This window comes from Microtus ochrogaster, unplaced genomic scaffold (assembly GCF_000317375.1).
Source record: "Microtus ochrogaster isolate Prairie Vole_2 unplaced genomic scaffold, MicOch1.0 UNK73, whole genome shotgun sequence".
Lineage (NCBI taxonomy): Eukaryota > Metazoa > Chordata > Mammalia > Rodentia > Cricetidae > Microtus > Microtus ochrogaster.
The window spans coordinates 759,596-780,056 of NW_004949171.1; the positions used below are offsets into that span (position 1 = coordinate 759,596).

The 20,461-nt window shown below is 46.1% G+C and overlaps 1 protein-coding gene across 1 annotated transcript; it reads left to right on the forward strand.

Annotated features, from left to right (window-relative positions):
* The first annotated feature begins 10,561 nt into the window (after window positions 1–10,561).
* On the forward strand, window positions 10,562–19,608 carry Trim6 (tripartite motif containing 6). The gene is made up of 7 exons (XM_026777564.1): window positions 10,562–11,035; window positions 11,442–11,537; window positions 12,794–13,024; window positions 15,805–15,827; window positions 16,912–17,012; window positions 17,244–17,270; window positions 17,534–19,608. The coding sequence occupies exons 1-7, from the start codon at window positions 10,613–10,615 to the stop codon at window positions 18,097–18,099; spliced, it is 1,467 nt and encodes a 488-aa protein (XP_026633365.1). The 5' UTR covers window positions 10,562–10,612; the 3' UTR covers window positions 18,100–19,608.
* The last annotated feature ends 853 nt before the right edge of the window (window positions 19,609–20,461 follow it).

Here is a 20,461-nt window from a genome sequence, read left to right on the forward strand (position 1 = left end):
AAAGCTTCCCATGGGGAGTCAACAAAGTCTAGCACATTATTTTAAGGCAGGACCAAGGCCCTCCCACTTACAATTAGACTGAGCAAGGTATCCCTCCAAAGAAAATGGGCTCCAAAGAGCCAGTTCAAGCGCTAGGGATAAATCCTGATCCCACTGCCAGTGGTCCCACAGACTGCCCCAGCCACACTGTCACCCACATTCAGAGGGCCTAGTTTGGGCCTATGCACTGTCAGTCCAGAAGTCAGTGAGATCCCAGTAACTCAGGTAAGCTGTTTCTGTGCGTTTCTGCATCATAGTCTTGACCCCTTTGCTCATATTATCACTCTGCCTACTCTATGCCTGGACTCTGGGAGCTCAGTCCAGGGCTTCGCTGTGGCTCTCTGCATCTGCTTCTGTCAGTGACTAGATGAACGTTCTCTGGTGACAATTAAGGTAGTCATCTGATTACAGGGGAAGGTCACCAGGCACCCTCTCCATTACTGCCTAGGGTCTGAGCTGGTGTTAACCTGTGAATTCCTGGGAGTTTCCCTAATGCCAGGTTTCTTGTTAGTCCCATAATGGCTCCCTCAGTCAAGATATCTCTTTCATTGCTCTCCTTCTGTGTCCTCCCATCTTGATCATCCAGTTCCCTCATGTTCTTCTCCACGCTTCCCTTCCCCACTCCCCTTCTGCCCTCTCTTCTCCGCTAAATAAGATATATATTTTTTTGTTTTGTTTTGTTTTTTTGAGACAGGGTTTCTCTGTAGCTTTGGAGTCTGTCCTGGAACTAGTTCTTGTAGACCAGGCTGGCCTCAAACTCACAGAGATCCGCCTGCCTCTGCCTCCCAAGTCTAAATAAGATACTTTTAAAAGAGCACACAGATATTGGAAGCTAATGGTATTTTATGCTCTAGAGAATGTTATGCCCAAATCCGTGGGTCCCCACAAAAGCCAACAAAGAAGACCGAGTCTCACATGTAAAAGCAAAGAGCCTTTTTTAAATTAAGTTTGCAAACTCAGTTTCTCTGCATGTCCAACATATTGGAATATCCGGAGAGCCCTGAGATCAATTAGAATTGGGTTTTTATAGTGGTAAAGGTGGAGGTGAGGAGTCTCTGAGGTTCAGGACGCATGATTGGCTGACATTTGTCTAGGATGTCTTGGTGGCAGGTGTTTCTATTTACAGTACTTCGAAAGTCAGGAATTTCCTTTGAATGGTCTGCTTTTGGGTGGGGGTCGGGTAATCTCTGCCTGCCAGACATTGTCTCAGGGTAAACAGTTAAGACTCTAGACTCCATTAAATACATCTCTGGCCAAAGTCCCAGGTGATAATGGTTGGAGGAAGTAAAGAACTTCCTGTCTGCCCAGACTTAGATTATCATGGTTGGTCCTCACAGAGAAAAGGCAAACAATCTTTCTAAGAAAAATCATAAATAAATAAATAAATAAGTAAATAAATAAGTAAATAAATAGGACAAAACAGAGCACCAAATGGTGGCAGCACACACATTTAGTCCTAGCACTCCAGGGGCTGACAGGTGGATATCTGTCATCTCAAAGTCAGCCTGGTCTACAGAGTGAGTTCCAGGACAGTCTCCAAAGCTATGCAGAGAAACCCTGTCAAATAAATAAATAAAAAAGACAAAACAGAATAAAAAAGAATATAACTCTAAGTCCATTTTAGTCACACCATCTTGGGGAATGTGTAAGCAATGGAACTAATTCCTTGCAGGAAAATCTCCAGGCAGCTCTGGGATCGTTGAAGATAGAACAGAAAATGGTCAAAGAGATGAAAGTAGGTGCCAGAAAGATCTTCTTCAGCCGTCAGTTCCAGAAAACTGGCTTGATTTGGTTATCTGTTTGTTTTTGTTTGTTTGTTTGTTTATTGAGACAGGGTCTCACTCTCAAAGTCCTGCTATCTCAGATTCACAGCTGTCCTCCTGCCTCAACCATCCAAGTACTAGGATTACAGGTATAAATTATCACATATGGGCTCTTTGAGTAGTTTTAATGAAGAAAACATAGAAGTGCGTTCTGTGTGATGCCAGAATACATAAGAAAAGAGATTAGTTAAAATGCTGATCATCCTGTAGAACAATATTGCCAAAATGCTGCCATGTATTTATATCTGAACCTTATGGCAGAATAAAAATTAGCTCACTGTTTTCTTTACCTTAAAAGCTGTTACTTCCAGAAAACCATAACATAATCCAGCCATAGCAATAGGAAATGTGTTTGCTGGTACACATTCAGACACAAGCTCCTTTTTTTTCTTTCCTTTTTTTTTTTTTTTTTTTTTTTTTTTTTGGTTTTTTGAGACATCCCGTAAATATGGAGCCAGCCCTGGAACTCACTCTGTAGACCAGTCTGGCCTAGAACTCACAGAGATCTGTCTACCTCTGCCTCCAGAGTGCTGGAATTAAAGGCCTGCACCACCACCCGACTGACTCAAGCTCCTTAATTGACTATGTAACTGTAACTATTTAGATGGGATGGTTTCTTAACCAGCAGGGTGGTTCACAAACCACTTTAAAGCCAGCCCGATCCCTGTTATCTTTAAGGGCAACTAAGTGAGTTGGGAGGAGACTGCTGACACAGCATGCAATCTCAAAGACAAACACAGAAGAGGTCGTGGCTAATAGTAGTTCCTGCTTTCCACATCCACGCCCATGTAGTAAGAACTCACGTTTAGGATGGTGGCAGGGTATAATAGGCTGACCGAGGACTCCATGGAACTCAAAATAGAGAAGGGCACAAGATGGAGAGGAATTTGTGCCCTGGTCTTGGCATAGAAACTAGGCCTCTGCGATAGTTCCAGAAAACATCTTTAGCCTGTCTCTGCACTGAACTCTAGAATGGAGTAGGCCACACAGATCTGGGGACACATGGTACAATAAAAATAAAGTGAAAAGTCGGGCAGATTACTGACAGGGCTCCTTTGTTTACTCCTCCTACGGTCAAACCCTTCAGTCTACACAGGACCTTGAGCCCCCTTTCCTTGGAGAATGTGACCTTGTCCTTCTGCATCAGGCAGAGCCCATGGACAACAGATTTGCTGAAAGTTGAGCCAGTTAGGAAGTTTGGGTAAGAAGGAACAAAGGTAGCAGCTGCAGCGACAGAGAAGGTTGAGAAGTCTAGAACCCACAGAAGCCCAGTTAACACAAAAGCACCAATTTATTAAGACTAGAGCAGAAGGGTCCAGGGTCAGCCTGTGCCCCTGCTGGTGGGATGTTTCAAAGCCCCACCCCTTGTACTATGAAGTGACCGGAAGTTCCTTAAGGTATATATGGCTTATCACCTATGGGGAGTTGTTCTAAGTACTGCAGTGCACAGTCGACAAGACTAAAAGTTGTACAGAAGGCCTGCGGGGCAGTCTTGGGGCACACCTTCAATTCCTTGACTTGGGAAGCAGGGACAGGCAGGTCTCTGTGAGTTCAAGGCCGGTTCCAGTTCAGGCTTCCAAGCTACAGAGAAACCAAAATAAGCAAACAAACAAAAGTTGTAGGTGTGGCTCAAGAGCAGAGCCTCAGGTCTTCCTTCAACAGCAATGGAACAGAATAGTAAGAAAGCTACAATTCTGAGACTTGATTTGGAATTTGAAGAAACAAAGTAGCCAGAGAACTTCCACAGATAATACCAGAAAGCAAAGTAAGGCTTTCTGCCAGTTTTTATGTAGTTTGACAACCAAGTTTGGAGCAATCAAGGGAGTATAAAATACAGGAATCTGGAAGAACTGCAATTTTGATCTTTTTTTTTTTTTTTTTTTTTGGTTTTTCGAGACAGGGTTTCTCTGTGGCTTTGGAGCCTGTCCTGGATCTAGCTCTGTAGACCAGGCTGGTCTCGAACTCCCAGAGATCCGGCTGCCTCTGCCTCCCGAGTGCTGGGATTAAAGGCGTGCGCCACCACTTTTGACTTCACATTCCTGACTTTGAGACCTTGCCAAATTTTTCTTCCATAAGACGCTTATTTGTGCTGATCATAAATCTCTTCTAGGGGTTAGCCCCATTGGTGGGGTGCTTACCCAGAAGCACAAAGTGCTGGGTTCAGTTCCCAACACTGCATAAATTGGGTAAGTTCATGAATTCTTCTAACACCAACACTACAAAAGCAGAAGCTGAATGATATGGAATTCAAGACCATCCTCAACTACATAGCAAGTTCAAAGTCAGCCTGGGATGTGTGTGTGTGTGTGTATGTGTGTGTGTATGCGTGTGTGTTCATACACATATATATCACATCACTCTTTCTCAAAAATAACATTGATCCATGTATGTTAGACATTCAAAGCCCTGTCTTCTATGTTCTATTTCTCTATGGTTCTTAAAAGTGCTTGGAGACAGGCACACCTTTAATCCCGGTACTACTCAGGAGCTCTAGAGGCAGGGGCAGGTGGATCTCTGAGTTCAAGACCAGCCTGGTCTAGGTAGTGAGTTCCAGAATAGCCAGGGCTACACAGAGAAGAAACCATGTCTCAAAAAAAAAAAAAAAAGTGCAGCCGGGTGATGGTGGCGCACGCCTTTAATCCCAGCACTCGGGAGGCAGAGGCAGCCGGATCTCTGGGAGTTCGAGACCAGCCTGGTCTACAGAGCTAGTTCCAGGACAGGCTCCAAAGCCACAGAGAAACCCTGTCTCGAAAAACCAAGAAAAAAAAAAGTGCTTTGACCATAAACTCCTTACTTAGAGTGATCCTCCTGCCTCAGTCTCCCTACTGCTGAATTACAAGTGTGAGCCAGAAAGCCCAGTCTGTAGACTCCTGCTTGCTAGGTAAACATTCCAGAATTGAGCCACATCCGCAGTTCCTCCTCAAGTCTTTCCCCTACCCTCACCCTCTAAGATCAGGTGATACTCAGGTTGTCTATCTACCAGGTCTGGATGTTTAGCATTCTTTTGCTTTTCAGAGTTTCCCTGCCTTTAGTAGAATCTTTATCTACAGCCCAGTTTCTAAATGCCATAAGTTTTGTATACATAATGTATAATAAACCTTCAATTAAAAAGTAGATAGTCTTTGGTTCCGCGCGTTAAATAATAGATGTACAGGTGTCTCTGTACGTATACACACATGGTAATTTGAAGTTGTTAGATTTTAATGATACATCAAATGACTACCTTTGATACAGTGATCAAATGATATGTCAAATGATACATCAAATACATTAAATGGTACATCATTTAATTATGTAACTAGACTTTTTTGTTGTTGTTGTTGCTTTTTTGAGATAGGGTTTCTCTGTAGCTTTGGAGCCCATCCTGGCACTTGCTCTGGAGACCAGGCTAATCTTGAACTCACAGAGATCCACCTGTCTCTGCCTCTGGAGTGCTAGGATTAAAGGTATGCATCACCACCACCTGGCTATGGCTAGACTTTTTGTTCTTTAGACATTGATAGAGAAAGCAGATGTGTTAAACACTTCCATGACGGTCGAAGGCTTAAGTCTCAAATGATAATGTTCTCATAGGCATCATCACTTGCTGATCCCAAGGCTTGTCTAGGGATGTCATCCCATTTCAGTCCCCAGGCTCCCTGGCTTTCTGACCCTCCCAGTCAGCGCAGAGGCAGCCCCTCCTCCTCCGCCAGCCCCGCCCCTTTTGCCTGGAGTCGGGCTCTCGTGTTGGAGGGAACTGTCTACTGGCTGCGTGCAAGTCTCGGCACTGACCAGGACACGGATTCCAGGTTGGTGAGCAAACCCAGTTTTCTGACCCGTCGCTGCTATCCCACTGATGTGGAGAGTCTGCTCCACCTTAGGATTGTGTTGGGGTTCACGCGTGGAGGAATTGTGCGTGACTACAGCTTTGAGTTTGGGAAGCATCGAAGAGGCACGTTTGCAAATGGGACTAGACTGTGTAAGGGGCTAAAGGCGGGCGTTTAACCTGTATTTTGGAGGCAAAAGCAAGCTACTCTGGAAGTTTCCCGTTTGGGGTCCTGAGTGGATTCAGAGGTCAGCATCCCCTCCCCCTCCAAGCTCCAGCCTGGCGGTCCCAGGAAGTAGGTTTATTCCCCCACCCCCACCCCGCACCCATCCCCCGCAGCAGGCCGCACTTCGCACAGGAAGAGTTGGGAGAGGAGCCTTTCGGCCCGCCCTGCCCCAGTCCGCACCGGCTGCAGCCAGTCCGACCTGGAAGCCCTGGAGCCTCTCCTGAGGAAGCCCAAACCAGCTGGGCGGAGTTGGGAAAAGACCTAAGCGAGGCCCTCTGGCCCTCGGAATTAATTAAAGGCTTCCGAATGTGCTCTGCAGAAGTTTGGCACTGGGTGCTCTTCTGTGGACCTTTTTTGGGGATGCCTATCGCCCCATTACTCTCCTGAGTCACTTCTGGCTGAGGCGGCTGGGGACAGTGAGGTGCATTTTATTATGAATGAGTTTGTTGAAATCCGGAGTATTGTATTGATGTATTTTATTAGCATGTATATAAAATCTATCGACTCTGATTTTAATTTTTTTTGAGGTGTAACCCAGCTGCCTTGTAGCTAACCCGAGCTCCTGTTTTCACCCTCCTCCTTAGAGCTATGAGTACAGCCCTGAGCTAAGCTACCAGCGCAGCAAAGGGACATTTGTTTCATCAGTCGGCTGAGAGAAAAGCATGCCCAAGTGAATAGTCACAGCTATACTGCAGGAGCTGACACCTGGACACTGTACCCTAAGCCTGTTACTTAGCTTTTGAGTGTTATCACTTTTAATATATAGCATGGGCAGAGCTATACAATGTGTGGATCCTAGAGTTTTGGTGAGAGCTAACTGGGGGAGAGTTCTAAATAAGTGTGGTCTATTCTCAAACGATGTTATTACTGACAAATCCCAGGCCTAACTTTTAGAAAATGCACAGTCAGAACAATTTTGGAGATAATATGCTAAGAAGTTGGGGTATGTGCCTCAACCGAAGGGTGCTTGCCCTAGCATGCGCAAAGCCCTGGTCCCAGAATCAAAGAAAGGTAGAAGAGCAGGGATGATGCTGTGGGATATACGTGCACACCTATCACAGCAGCACTCGGGATGTGGAGGCAGGGGTACCCGGAGATCAAGGTTATATTCAGTTATGCAGTGAGTGGCTGACCAGCCTGGGGTACATGAGGCCGAGCCTCAAACAGAAGATATGAAAGTGGGTAGTAGGGTGTTAAATATGCCTTACAGTATATGTTTTTTTATATTTATTTATTTATTATGTATACAACATTCTGTCTGTGTATGCCTGCAGTCCAGAAGAGGGCACCAGACCCCACTACAGATGGTTGTAAGCCAGCATGTGGTTGCTGGAAATTGAACTCAGGACCTTTGGAAGAGCAGGCAATGCTCTTAACCTCTGAGCCATCTCTCCAGCCCCAGTATATTTTTTAAAGGGGTGTGACCTCTTATTATGTCTAAACACAGTAAAATTAACATCTTTAACATTAGGATTTACAGGTGAGATACCACAAATTTAATACATATGCAGAAATTATGTTCTATCCTTTAAGAATGTAACGGATTCTGTAGCACTAAGTAGAAGAGAAAAACCTGTACAGGGTAGTATTTTAGGAATTTCTGATGTTCAACAAGTTTTTAAATACATAAGCAAATGATTCTTTGGAGGCCAATTCAGAAATGTTTAAAACGAATTATTTTCGAATTTCATGTCCATTGAGTGCTGTGAGACCAGTTCCAGATAACAGGCCTGCTAAAAGGTAAAAAATAACGGTAGCTAGGTGTGGTGACACAGACTTTTAGTCGCAGCACTCTGGAAGCAGAGGCAAGGCCAGCCTGGTTGACAAGTTTCTCCTCTTCCCTTTCTTGTTCAGTGTCTGAGTCCCCAACGTTGACCCCAGTGTCACTGAGTTTTGATCTGCAGGCCATTCTGGTACCCGCAGAGCTTCTGTTCCAACAAGCACTTCTGACCTAAGTATCAGTCTGTGTGTTGGCTGGCACTCCTTTCCCCTGTCTTCCAGCCCTGAACTTTATCTACTTGGCAAAGGTCAGTGCTTCTGAAACATCCTAATTTCCCCACAAATCTTTTTTTTTTTTTGAGACTGGGTTTCTCTGGGTAGCTTTGGAACCTGTGCTGAAACTTGCCCTGTAGGCCAGGCTGGTCTTGAACTCAGGGTTGCCTCTGCTGAGACTGAGGTGCGTACCACCACTGTCCAGATCCCGGCAGGTGTTTTTCAGTGCTCACGGCCTGCACAGAGAGTTCCACCACACATGGCACAGCTCTGCTTGGCATCCATAGCTGTGTACCAACCAGCAAAGTCCTGAGGCTCCTCAGCGTTTCCTTTACACTCCTGGCTGCTTTGTTCTGGTGTGCAGTTCATCCCCACTGGAACCCTTGGGTCTGTCTTTGCTGATGTGTTTTCGAATGCTTGTCCCTTTATCAGCAGCTTTATGTAATTGTCACTTTTGAGTTTGGCCTAAAGCTGCCAGCCTGTTTTTTGAGTTTGGTTTAAGGATTTCATGTTACATAGTGAACTGTGACCTAACTTAATAAGTAAACAGGTTGTAGTTTATCAGTGCAGCATGGAGTCAAGTCTCTGCCAATCAGAAGCAGCAGTCTCAAACGTCAGAACCAATCTGACTGTCTCTAACTTCGGTCTTCGCATGTTGCTTTCTTTTCTGGATGTAAATAGCTGGCCTAGGTGATAAGGCAGAGTATTGTGAGCCATTTTCGACCCAGACTAGTGTTGGATTGTAGGACTGCACATAAACTCATTTCGGACTTACAGAAATAGGTATTGGTGTGGTATGAGGGGTAGAGCCAGCAGTAGGCTCTGGATGCAGCTCCAGTGCCAGGTGTTGTGCTTTCCTGTCCCTTTAAGGGACAAGCCACGCCCACTCCCATTACCTCTGACCTGCCCACTGCCATCTTGGGCCCTTCCTTTTCTGCTTCCTTGATGCGCGTGCTTTTTATTATAAGAAGACCTGGGAATGTTATGGTTTTGGTCCCTTTAAGAGACAAGCCACACCCATTCCCCTCCCCATCCGCTGAGGCAGACTGATCTTCAGTTTCCGGCCTGAGCTCCCTCTCTTTTCCATCTTCCTCTCGGAGAGGCAGCTTTGCTGCTGCCTCTCTCTCCACTTTTCTGCTTCCCCCCTTCTCTGTCTCTTTCTCCTCTTCTCTCTCTCTCTCTCTCTCTCTCTCTCTCTCTCTCTCTCTCTCTCTCTCCCCTTCACCCTTCAAAAAAGAAAGAAGAGAGAAAAAGATGAGAAGAGGGAAGCAGAAAAGTGGGGAGAGAGGCAGAAACAAAGCTGCCTCTCCAAGGAGAGGAAGATGGAAAAGAGAATGAGCTTAGTCCTGAAGCTGAAGATCAGCCTGCCTCAGCGGGTGTGGGAGGGAGTGGGCGTGGCTTGTCCCTTCAAGCGACAGGAAAGCACAACACCAGGGAAGATATACACATCTAATTGTCTTTTTTAATTATTTAGTTTTATGGGTGTAAATATTTTCCTGTATGTGTGTCTGTGCACAAGTGTGCCTGGTGCCCTCAGGCCAGAGGAGGGTGTCAGATCCTCTGGAGGAGCAGCCAGTGCACTTAACCACCGAGCCTCTCTGCAGCTCCTGTAGTTTTTATCTTTCGACTGTAATATGACATCGTATGAGTATACTACAACTTGTTCCTTTGGCACTTAGTCTTCTCACAAATTCTCTTGTGGGTAGAGACTTTCTCAAGAGAATAGTGGATTGCAAGAATAGTTTTGCCTGAAATAAAGTAACAGTTTTTGGGCAGGACTAAGACTTGGTTTTCAGCATTCACAGGGCAGCTCACAACTGTCTCTAACTCCAGTTCCAGTAGATCTAATGCCACCTTCTAACCTCTGGGCACCAGGCATGCACAAGGTACACAGACCTACATTCAGGCAAAACATCCATACACAGTAAAGGGGGAGGGAGGCGTGTTAGTTGTAAAACCTGTCTCCTCTGCCTGTTGTGGCTATTCCTGTCTCTGGGTTTTTTGGGAAGACACCGAGGTAGAGGCTTGAGTGGAGCAGAGGAGAGTGGATGTGTCCACAGCTTAGATAGCTGTGGTCCTGGAGAGCAGGCATAGGGGAGTGACAGCCAGAGGTGAAAAGGCTCCTGAGAAAGGGTCATCCACTAAAGGAGGGTCAGATGCCAGCTTTCGTGGGTATAGCCGTGAAGAGAAAACAAAAGGCTCTGATCTCTCAGACCATCAGAGATAACCATGTGATGATGAGAAAAACAAGCCAGTGAGAGCTTGCCAGAACAGTTGCCATCTGATAAGATAGCAAGGAAGAAGGCATTGGTGCAGATACCAGAATGAAGGATCCCCTTGCAATAGGAACAGCAAATTCAAAAGTTTTGGCATAGTCGTGTGTCTACTATGTTTAACACTGAAAACACGCTTGGGTGGGCTGGACTCTGTCTAAGACCTCTCCAGTGTCCCATTTATCTCTCTGTCCAATAGGAGGTGAAGGAAATAGTAAGCTTTGTAGTAAGAGGGGAAGTTGGTGTTGGATGTGAGCTCAGATAAAGGGAATTGGAGGGAGAGGCCTTTGTTTCCCCTCGTGTCTGGCTTCTCAGCTTTAACAGCACCTTTCCTTTCTCTCCCCTTCCTTAGCCTGTGCTTTTTTTCATTTGCTCTCCACCTGGATTCTACAAGCAAGAACGGTCTGGTCTAGCAGTCAGAGCTGGGCAGATAGGAGCCAAGAGGGCGGCTAAAATGACAACCGTGCTTCTGGAGGACATCCGAGAGGAAGTCACCTGCCCTATCTGCTTGGAGCTCCTGACAGAACCCCTGAGCATAGACTGTGGTCACAGCTTCTGCCAGGCCTGCATTACAGGGTACAGTCACAGGTCAGTGCTCAACCAAGAAGGGAAGAGCATCTGTCCTGTGTGCCAGACCACCTACCAGCCTGGGAACCTCCGCCCTAACCGACACCTGGCCACCATAGTGAAGAGGCTCAAAGAGATCGTGTTGGGCCCGGGAAAGCAGCCAGAGGTCATTCTTTGTGCTCTTCATGGAGAGAAACTCCAGCTTTTTTGCAAGGAGGATGGGAAGTTAATTTGCTGGCTTTGTGAGCGATCTCCGGAGCACCGTGGTCACCACACATTCCTCATGGAGGAGGTGGCTCAGGAGTACCAGGTGGGAGCAGGTCTGGGGCTCGCCCTAATTGCTTTGTAGGTTTTGTTTGTTTTGTTTTCCTCTTTTCTGAGACAAGGTCCCAGGTAGTTCAGTATAGCCTCAAGCTGATTGCAGAGCTAAAGATGACCTTAACCCTCTGGTCCTAGTGCTGGTCGTTTCGAGTTCTGTGGTTACAGATGTCCAGGGTTTCTTGCATGCTAGTTAAAAACTCCCAACTGAACTATACCTGAAGCCCAGACTTCCTTGTATGACTTTTGTTGACTTAGAAGTTGTATTAGAAGCTGTCTCCCTATCTTGTCTTCTTTCTTGCCTTCCTGTCTAATCCATCCCTTGCATTCCCTGGGTAGAGAAGATTCTTTGAAGCTAAGGCAAGCTTCCCCTCTTTCGCCTGCTATATTCCTTCCAGGAACTGTTCCAGGAGTCTCTGAAGAAGCTGAGGAAGGAGCAGCAGGAAGCTGAGAACCTAAAAGTTCTTATCAAAGAGAAGAGGGAATCCTGGAAGGCAAGTAGGATTGTCCTGGATGGAAGTGATTCGGGACCACAAAAACCACGGGAGCCGAGGACAGGGCCTCCTGCCCCAGTGTCTTCCCCTTCTGCACAGAACTTCCCCTGGATTCCTGGCTGTGGTGGTGCACGCCTTTAATCCCAGCACTCGGGAGGCAGGGGCGTATTTCTGTGAGTTCAAGGCCAGCCTGGGCTACAAGAGCTAGTTCCAGGAGAGACTCCAAAGCTACAGAGAAACCATGTCTTGAAAAAAAAAAAAGAACTTCCCCAGTCTATGGCTGGTCGTGGTGGTGGCGCACGCCTTTAGTCTCAGCACTTGGGAGGCAGAGGCAGGCAGATCTCCTTGAGTTTGAGGCAAGCCTGGTCTACAGAGTGAGTGCAGCCAAGGCTACACTGAGAAACCCTGTTTTGAAAAGCCAAAAAAAAAGAAAAAAAATCCCACGGGGCTTACCCTTTTCCTTCGTCAGGGGAATTGGTGTGGAAGTTAGGTAACATGTCAAAAGTCCATCCAGTTTTCTTTTGGTTTGTTTATTAATTTCAATTTATTTTATAATTTTTTTCATGTTTATGGATGTTTCACCTGCATATATTACTATATATCACATGTTTGTCTAGTGCCTGAGGAGGAAACTGGATTTAAAGATATTTGTAAGCCTCCATTAGGTACTAGGAATCAAACCCAGGCCTTACGGAAGAACAAGAAGTGCTCTTAACATCTGAGCCACCTCTCTGGCCCCTCCCAGGTTTTTAAGGCAACTATATGAGAAAGAATGGCTTCCCAAGCAGAAGGCATGGACAGGCAGGTGGGTGTGAGTTCAAGGCCAGCCTGGTCTACAGAACTAGTACCAGGCCATCCAGAGCAGCATAGTGAGAGAGACCCTGTCTCAAAGTAAATGAGTTAATTAATTAATAATAATAATTCTAAATCTTTCCGGTGTGATTGCCTGGAAAAGGTAGGTTAATTGTGAGCTGATAATTCCTCTCAGGGCTCAAAATTGGAAGCAGAGGCTGACCTAGAGTCTACCTAGGCTTCCTGGAGTCTAAACTACCCAAGAATCACAGACTGCATCTCCAAACCTAGACAGAGCAGTCTGAGGCCGAGGGCTGAGAACAGGTGCTACAGGCCCATGTTCCTCCACTTTCAGACGAGCAGGCCCCCCAAAAGCAGTGTGCAGCCTGTTCCTGCCCCTCCTCCCCCAGGGAGAACCCTTGGTCCTGCAGTCAGTAGCCTGTTTTTCTTCTCTGGTGCTGAAGAGTCAGGTGGAGCCTGAGAGACACCGGATCCAGACCGAATTTAAGCAGCTGCGGAGCATCCTGGACCGAGAGGAGCAGAGGGAACTGAAGAAACTGGAAATAGAAGAGAGGAAGGGGCTGAGCATCATAGAGAAGGCCGAGGGGGACCTGATCCACCAGAGCCAGTCACTAAAGGATCTCATCTCCGACCTTGAGCACCGCTGCCAGGGGTCCACAGTGGAGCTGCTGCAGGTGAGACTCAGGGACATTTCCATCTCGTGTGGCTCTAGGACCATCGTGATGGAAAGGAGAAGAAACAGATTCCTTTATGTTTCTGCTAACCTTTTTTATTGAATTATGGAGGGCCCAGGGCTAAAGTCTAAAACAGGTCTGATGCAAATGCTAAGGGAAGCCCCATTGTTATTGATTCCTAGTCAAGAGCAGCCCAGAAGTTTATCTGGAATTGTGAAGACCTGCTGTCTCCAGCAGTGCTCTCCAGGCCCCTTAACCTGTCTCAGGACAACTGACATTCTAATACAGATAGACCTCAGCTGTGAGGGACTCTTCCGTGTGTTGTAGGGAATTTCTCTGCACTCCTCGTCCCTTCCCACCAGAACTCAACAGTACCGCCCAAGATAAGGCATTCCAAAGCCCTTTAACTTTGTCTAACCCCAGCTCTAACCAGACAGCTCATGTCTCTGTTGTTGTAATGGCAATTGGTAAGATGCTTTTCTTCAGTCTTCTCATGAGAAAACGTGTAGAAATCAAGTCAGAGCATTGGCATTTAACCAGCCTGCCTGAAAGACAGGTCCTACCTAGCAAAGGATGTAAGGGGAGGGGACGGGAGCCGGCATGATGGCCAGGAGAATTGTGTAACCCTGATTGACCAGCAGCCAGAGTGCTTTTTTATTTATATAGAATTCAAGCAGGTCCCTGCTCGCCGATGTCTCGGGCGAGCTGGTTGACTACTTGGAGAAATGGATTTCCCATTAGGGGTTTGCGCATATCACCTGTATAGTAGTTGGATGCGTAGGTTACCGGGCATGTTCTCTCCAGTTACCACTGTATTTAACTGTTGTCACCTTTCAATAAAGCATATAAAATGTTGATAAAAAAAAAAAGAATTCAAGCAGGGGATTCATGTTGTTGCAAAACATAGATCATACTTTTAGTTTCAGACATGTGGTTTTTTTCTTGCTCATCTTTCAGTCATTAATAAACTATGACAGAACAGGGTTATCATTTCTAATTATTTCCCCTCAAGTTTTGACATCATTGATGAGCAGAGTTATCATTTTTATTAATTCGCCCATTAACCCAATTTTTAAGAATCGGGGGCATATGACCGCCTATTCTCAGACTGGTAGCTTTTGGTTGTCTCAGGGATGCTAGACCAAAACAAAATCTTGAAGCCAGTCTGGGCATGAGTCCCTGGTAGTGCATTATTCAGTCAACGTGCCCAAGGGAAATCCTCAGACCCAAACTGCTGCAGTTACTCAAATTCTGGCATGGTGACCTCAGCTAATCTAACTGTTGCTGTACATGCCATGTAATTGGCTGGGTGTGTAGTGGGAAGAGACTCGCAGTCCGAACTGCGGCCAGCTCCTCCAGTCCCCACCGGACCTTGTTGACCTTTTAAGTTTATTTTGTTTTGACCATCATGTTCCTGAGTAAGTACAGGGACAGAAATTTCTAAAATTTCTCATAACCTCATAAAGAGATGCGGTTTCTTTCTGTATGTCACAACCTCCAAGGTGTATTGAAGTCCTTGAAGTAGATAAGGTTGTCTCCCTAAAGTGGGAGGGATAGCATGTTCAGGACTTTGCTGGGGAACATTAGAAGAACGCATAAATAATTCATAATAAATTTTCCATCAATCCAGTATTCCCAAATTGTACAAATTAAAAGTCTCCCAAGTATGCAACAGGTGGAGACGAAAACCAAAGGTGACACGGTGGCCACCATGCAGCTCATCTCTGCTGGGTCCTTGTCAAGCAGCTGTGCTGGCCTTAGGTCTTCTGTGGTTCCCATCAGAGACGGCTGTGCCCCCAGCCTTTCTCTGCCCTTAGTAGAATTCCACTATGGTAGCAGATACTTAACAGGTATTTGGGGCCAGGCCCCTGTGTGTGCGTGCATGCATGCATGTATCTCATCTAAGGGAGAGTTTGAGAGTGAACCACATTTCAAACTTATGGAGGTCTCAATGCCAGGTGGCAATGGCCCAGCCCATTAGACCCAGCAGTGGGGAGGCAAATGCAGGTGGATCTCTGAATTCAAGACCAGCCTGATCTACAGACAGTTCTAGGACAGCCAAGACTGTTACACAGAGAAACTCTGTCTCGAAAAACAACAAACAAACCAAAAAATAAAACCTGTGTCTGTCTCAAGGGTAGATGTTAGTCTGTCATTCTGCAAAGACTGGTGTTGTGTGAAGTAACAGGCGCTACACATGTGTGCCTTTCCGAACAGGGATGAGGGGATGGCTCAGTGCTGGGGCATTGGTCTAACATATGTGAAGTCCTGGTTTCCAACCTGAGCATTGCCAAAAACAAATAAAACTTACAAAAAAATGAAGGAACTTAAAATTTGTGCATGGGTCCTCCGGAACTCTGCTCTGATTGGGGTTGTTTTTATTTTTGTGTGTGTTTATTTTTTGAGTGTTTGTTTGGTTTTTCGAGACAGGGTATGTAACCGCCCTGGTTTATGAATTCACTCTGTAGTCCAGGCTGGCCTCAGATTCACAGAGATCCACCTGCTTCTGCCCCCCAAGTGCTGGGATTAAAGACTTGTGACACCACCACCCAGCTGTTTTTGTTTAGCTGTTTTGAGAACTCTTTGCTGTGTGACCCAGGTTGGCCTCAAACACGTACTTGTGCTTCAACCTCTTAAGATATAAGATCAAAGGCATTCCTCCGAGTTCTCATTTATACTTTCTCGCAACTAAACTGATTTTTTTTTGGGGGGGGTCTTTGAGACGGGTGGTAAAATGGGAAGAAGACATAATCCTTCACTCTGTCTTTTTTTCTCCCTAGGATGTGAGTGATGTCACAAAAAGGTATGTGAGTTAATTCCCTTGACCCTATAGAGTTATCCTGTGGGAAGGGGAAAGTCATAGGCAGGGTAGGTTTGAGACGGGTATATTGCATTGCCTGTGAATTTAGGGATCTCAAAGATAAAGGAGTAGGCTGGCATCCATGGTGGTAGACTCGGTATGGGAAGGGGACACTAGCTGGAGGCAGGATTGTCACCAGATTCCCTTCTCACCAACCTCTCCACCTGCCTTTGATGCTGACTTTCCTAGTCACAGCCGTCTCGATACACATCATTCTTGGCTGTTTATTGAGGGAAATCACCATCCATGTGCTGCCCGAGGCTTGAAATGGGCTTTTCTGATGCCAGCGGTGACTCTCCCCTTCTCCTGCCTTTCCAGTCCAGGTCTTCTGACCCAGTGTAAATTTTCCTTTTATGTCAATTCCAGTAAAAACCCAGATCTGACATGAGGGGAATGGTTTTGGCCCTGGGACAGAACAACATCTCTTCAGTAGTATTGAATATATAAAGTCATCCCACCAAGGTGACATCTCAAGTTGCCCAGGGCCCCAATACCTTCAGGCCTCTTAGGCAGTGAGCCTGGGTTTCTCGCCCTGAATTCTAAGCCCACACACCCAGCTGAAGCAAGACCTTCCTTTTGGGTGTTCCTTTAGCCTCAGCAACAGGGTTGTTTCCTGATCGGTGTGGGCATCTCTGGCACCCCCCAGTGGACATTCTGATACGGCACTGACATTTTTATACACTTTGTTTCCTTTTTAGATGTAGCAAAGGACTCCACAGCCACTGGAGTTCAGTTCTCCTCAGTTGGGCTTTGTCCCTAGGTTACAGGGGAAAGGGAAACTCTTTGTACCTTATAGAATTTACAATAGAGAAGCAACAAAATGAGGCTTTAATAAGTTCACCTTTACTGAAGCGAATGCAGATAGTGAGCAGCTGGCTTCTAGCTCAGGTCTTTTGGTCCAGTGCAGAGCCCTCTGCAGAGCACTGACTTTCCTCAGGAAAGAGTGTTGAGGAGTTTTAGTTCTTCAGTGGGTCTGAGGGGTGGGGAGACCGCACCCTGAAGCTCTCATAAGGTATGCCCTCACTAGGAGTGAGTTCTGGACCCTGAGGAAGCCCCAAACTCTACCCACCAAGCTCAGAAGTTTGTTCCGAGCCCCGGACCTGGAAAAGATGCTGCGAGTCTTTCGAGGTGAGTTTGGGGAGAGTCTGGATGAGGGGCTCCTGTAGTGGGGAGAAACTGGGCAGATCGTGTCTGGAGAGTAGCCGTTATGAAAGAAGTCACAGAGGGACACGGATGTTGAAGGCGACACGGAGTGACCAGTGCGTGCCTTCTCTGAATCCCCATTGTTCTCAGGTCTCCTCAGATGTCAGACCTGAGACCGCCCGTTCTCTTTAACATGTTTTCCTCGTCTTGTTACAGAGTTGACAGACGTCCAGAGCTACTGGGGTGAGTTGAGTCCACAGCCTCTCTGAACTGGTGCATGGTCAGCCTCTGACATGCTTCTCCCCAACAGACTCGCACGTTCCCTCTACCACTTAATTCTAGGTCATCGTTTGTCCGTTCCCACCCCCCAAACACACCATTTCCTTTGTCCTCTCCCCTCAACATCACGTGACCTGTGTGCCCACTCTCATCTGCTTCCTCTCCTCTGAGAGTCACAGGACCCGTATGCCCGTTCTCATCTAATGCCGTTGTACCCTCTCCTACAGTGGATGTGACGCTGAACCCACAGACGGCCAATTTAAATCTTGTTCTGTCTAAGAACCGGAGACAGATGAGGTTTGTAGGTGCCAAGCTGTCCGAGTCTTCCTGTCTGGAAGAGCATTATGACTGCAGTGTCCTGGGCTCTCAGCACTTCTCCTCGGGAAAATACTACTGGGAAGTGGACGTGACCAAGAAGACGGCTTGGATCCTGGGTGTATGCAGTAACCCAGTGGAACCCGCATTCTCTTTCAGCCAGTATCCCAGCAAGCAGAGCTCCTACTCCAGGTATCAGCCCCGGAGCGGATACTGGGTGATTGGGCTGCAGCATAAACACGAATACAGAGCCTATGAGGACTCCGCCACTTCCCTGCTGCTGTCCATGGCAGTGCCACCTCGCCGCGTAGGGATTTTCTTAGACTATGAGGCTGGCACTGTCTCCTTCTATAATGTCACAAACCATGGCTTGCCCATCTACACCTTCTCTAAGTATTACTTTCCCACTGCGCTTTGTCCCTATTTCAATCCCTGCAGTTGTGTGGTCCCAATGACCTTGCGTCGCCCGAGCTCCTGAGAGGTCTGGTGCCCCTGCCCACACCGGAGCAGACTCCTTGGAACACACGGGTTTCTTCTCTGTTCTTGTAGGATAGCCTCCCACTGCTCCTATGAATGCTTTTGACGGATCTTGAATTAAAGGTGTGCGCCACCAAGGCCCACCTAGCAAGTGTTGACTTTTGATTTGTTGGGTTTTGTTAGTTTTGAAGCAGGCTATTATTGCCCGGGATGTTCTCTGTGTAACTGATAATGACCCTGAACTGATTGTCCTGTGTCTACCTCCCAAGTCCTGATAACCTACCTATGGTTTTGCTCTGGTGTTGTTTGAGACATGGTAGCCATAAATAGCCCCGGCTAGCCACACATACTTAGTCCTTCTGCTTCCGCTCGCAAACACGGATTACAAATCTGTTTCACAACACCTGGCCAAGCAGAGTATTTGATGATTTTTTTTTTAACTGATATCTGTGGTGGAATGTAAAACATTCTGTATAAATTAGATAGAAGTTTTTATAGTAAACATTGAGTTTGGTAGATTTTTTTTCTTCTGTGATCACTGAGGTAATTGTATGTCCTTTTCTTCTGTTCCTGGGCCAGCTACATTGATTTGTCTCAGTTGTTGAGTCCACCACTGATCCCTAAGTAAACCGTTATTATGTGTTATATTCAATACTTTAGTTTTGCTGACTCGTTGTTTAGGTTCCGTTTTTGCCTATATTTATAAACAAAATTGCCTCTAATTTTGCATTCTTGTAGTATCTGTCAAGTTATACAAAATATAGTAATGGACAAGGCAATTATATATGTATATATAGGATTTGGGTGCTTAAACCAAATTCTCCATAAATAACAACAACAACAAAAACCAAACTAACCATTGATTAAAAAAAATAATAAATCCTCTGACCACTTTAGTCTTGATGGCGTCAAGAAGAGATTGTAGCTTTTGTTTTCATAATAAATAGCCTTCATCTTAAGATTTTAAGAGTAGTGATCAAAATCAGAAAATGTGCCTGAAAGGGAGAAGATAACAATCTCCCAACACCAGTTATGATATCAGAGGAGGCAGAAATGGAGGTAGCCACTTCACAGTGATGTGTTCTGGCCTCTGGCAGCTCTTCTCAGTAAACAGTTTTTTTCTCTGAGACTCAGTTCGCAAAAAATGACACGGAGACTTTTTATGAACACTCGGCCTTAGATTATACTCATAACTAGTTCTTATAACTTAATCACTATTACGTGGCTCAGTTACCTTTACTATGTACTTGCCATCCTGCTTCCTCTCCATCTGGCGGCTGCTCTGCCTTCTTCGCCAGTCCTCTCTGTCCCCAGCAGACCTGCCTAGCTATTGGCCAGTCCTCTCTGTTAAATCAGCCATGGTGACATATCTACGCACAGCATAAAAGACTGCTCTGCAACACCTCCCCTTTCTGTTGTAGAGCTCAGGATTGAACTCAGGGCTTCTTATGTCAGGCTGACATCCTAGCTTGACAATCCCAGTTTTTTGTTGTTGTTTTTTTTTTATTGTTTCTTTTGACACAAGGTCTTATCGGGTTGCCCAGACTGGCCTCGAACTTGCAATCGAATCCAGGCTGACCATAAGCTTGACTCGGCATCCCAACCTACTATGTTTACAGGCTTATACTACCTCTTCTTCTCACCTCAGAGTGCTTACTTATGCTCAGGTTCAAGTTCCAGTTACAAAAGTTGTAGATGTGAGGGGAGAAATCCCTGCTGGAGACAGCTGAGGCTGCAGCCAAGGGCCAGGAGTGACTTTGGAGCACTCTCAGATGTACCGTAAGTGGATTTCCATAAAAGCAATACAAAATAATTGCACAAACAACTGTATTACAATGTTGATATTTTGGATATATTGTTTTAAATAAAGCTCACTACTTACTTCAACTGTGTGTTTTATTTTGAAATAAATTCTTCTTACTCTGTTGCACAGGTTATCCTAAAATTAACCACATAGCATAGGTTAGCCTCAAAACCATGGTGGTGGGCCTCCTCCTTCCTTAGCCTTCCAACTGCTGCAGTTACAGGCATGAGCCGCCACATGAAACTTTCTTTGTGTTTTTGTTTTTATGAGACAGGGTTTCTTTGTAGCCCTGGCGATCCTGGAACTCACTCTGTAGATCAGGCTGAGTTCCATCAAACCCAGAGATCCATCTGCCTCGAAAGTGTTCACGAGCCACCACACCCCGCTTATTGTAATGAAAATGTAGATGCTGGGAGATTTTCAGTTACATCGGCTCCAATTACACTTCTACCAGACCACTGTGTTGAGATAATTTGTGTCCTTGAGGGAGCCCTTGAAAAACACAGTCATGGACCAGAGTACCAAGGGAGACTGGAAGGTGCACCTGTGCATAGAAGGA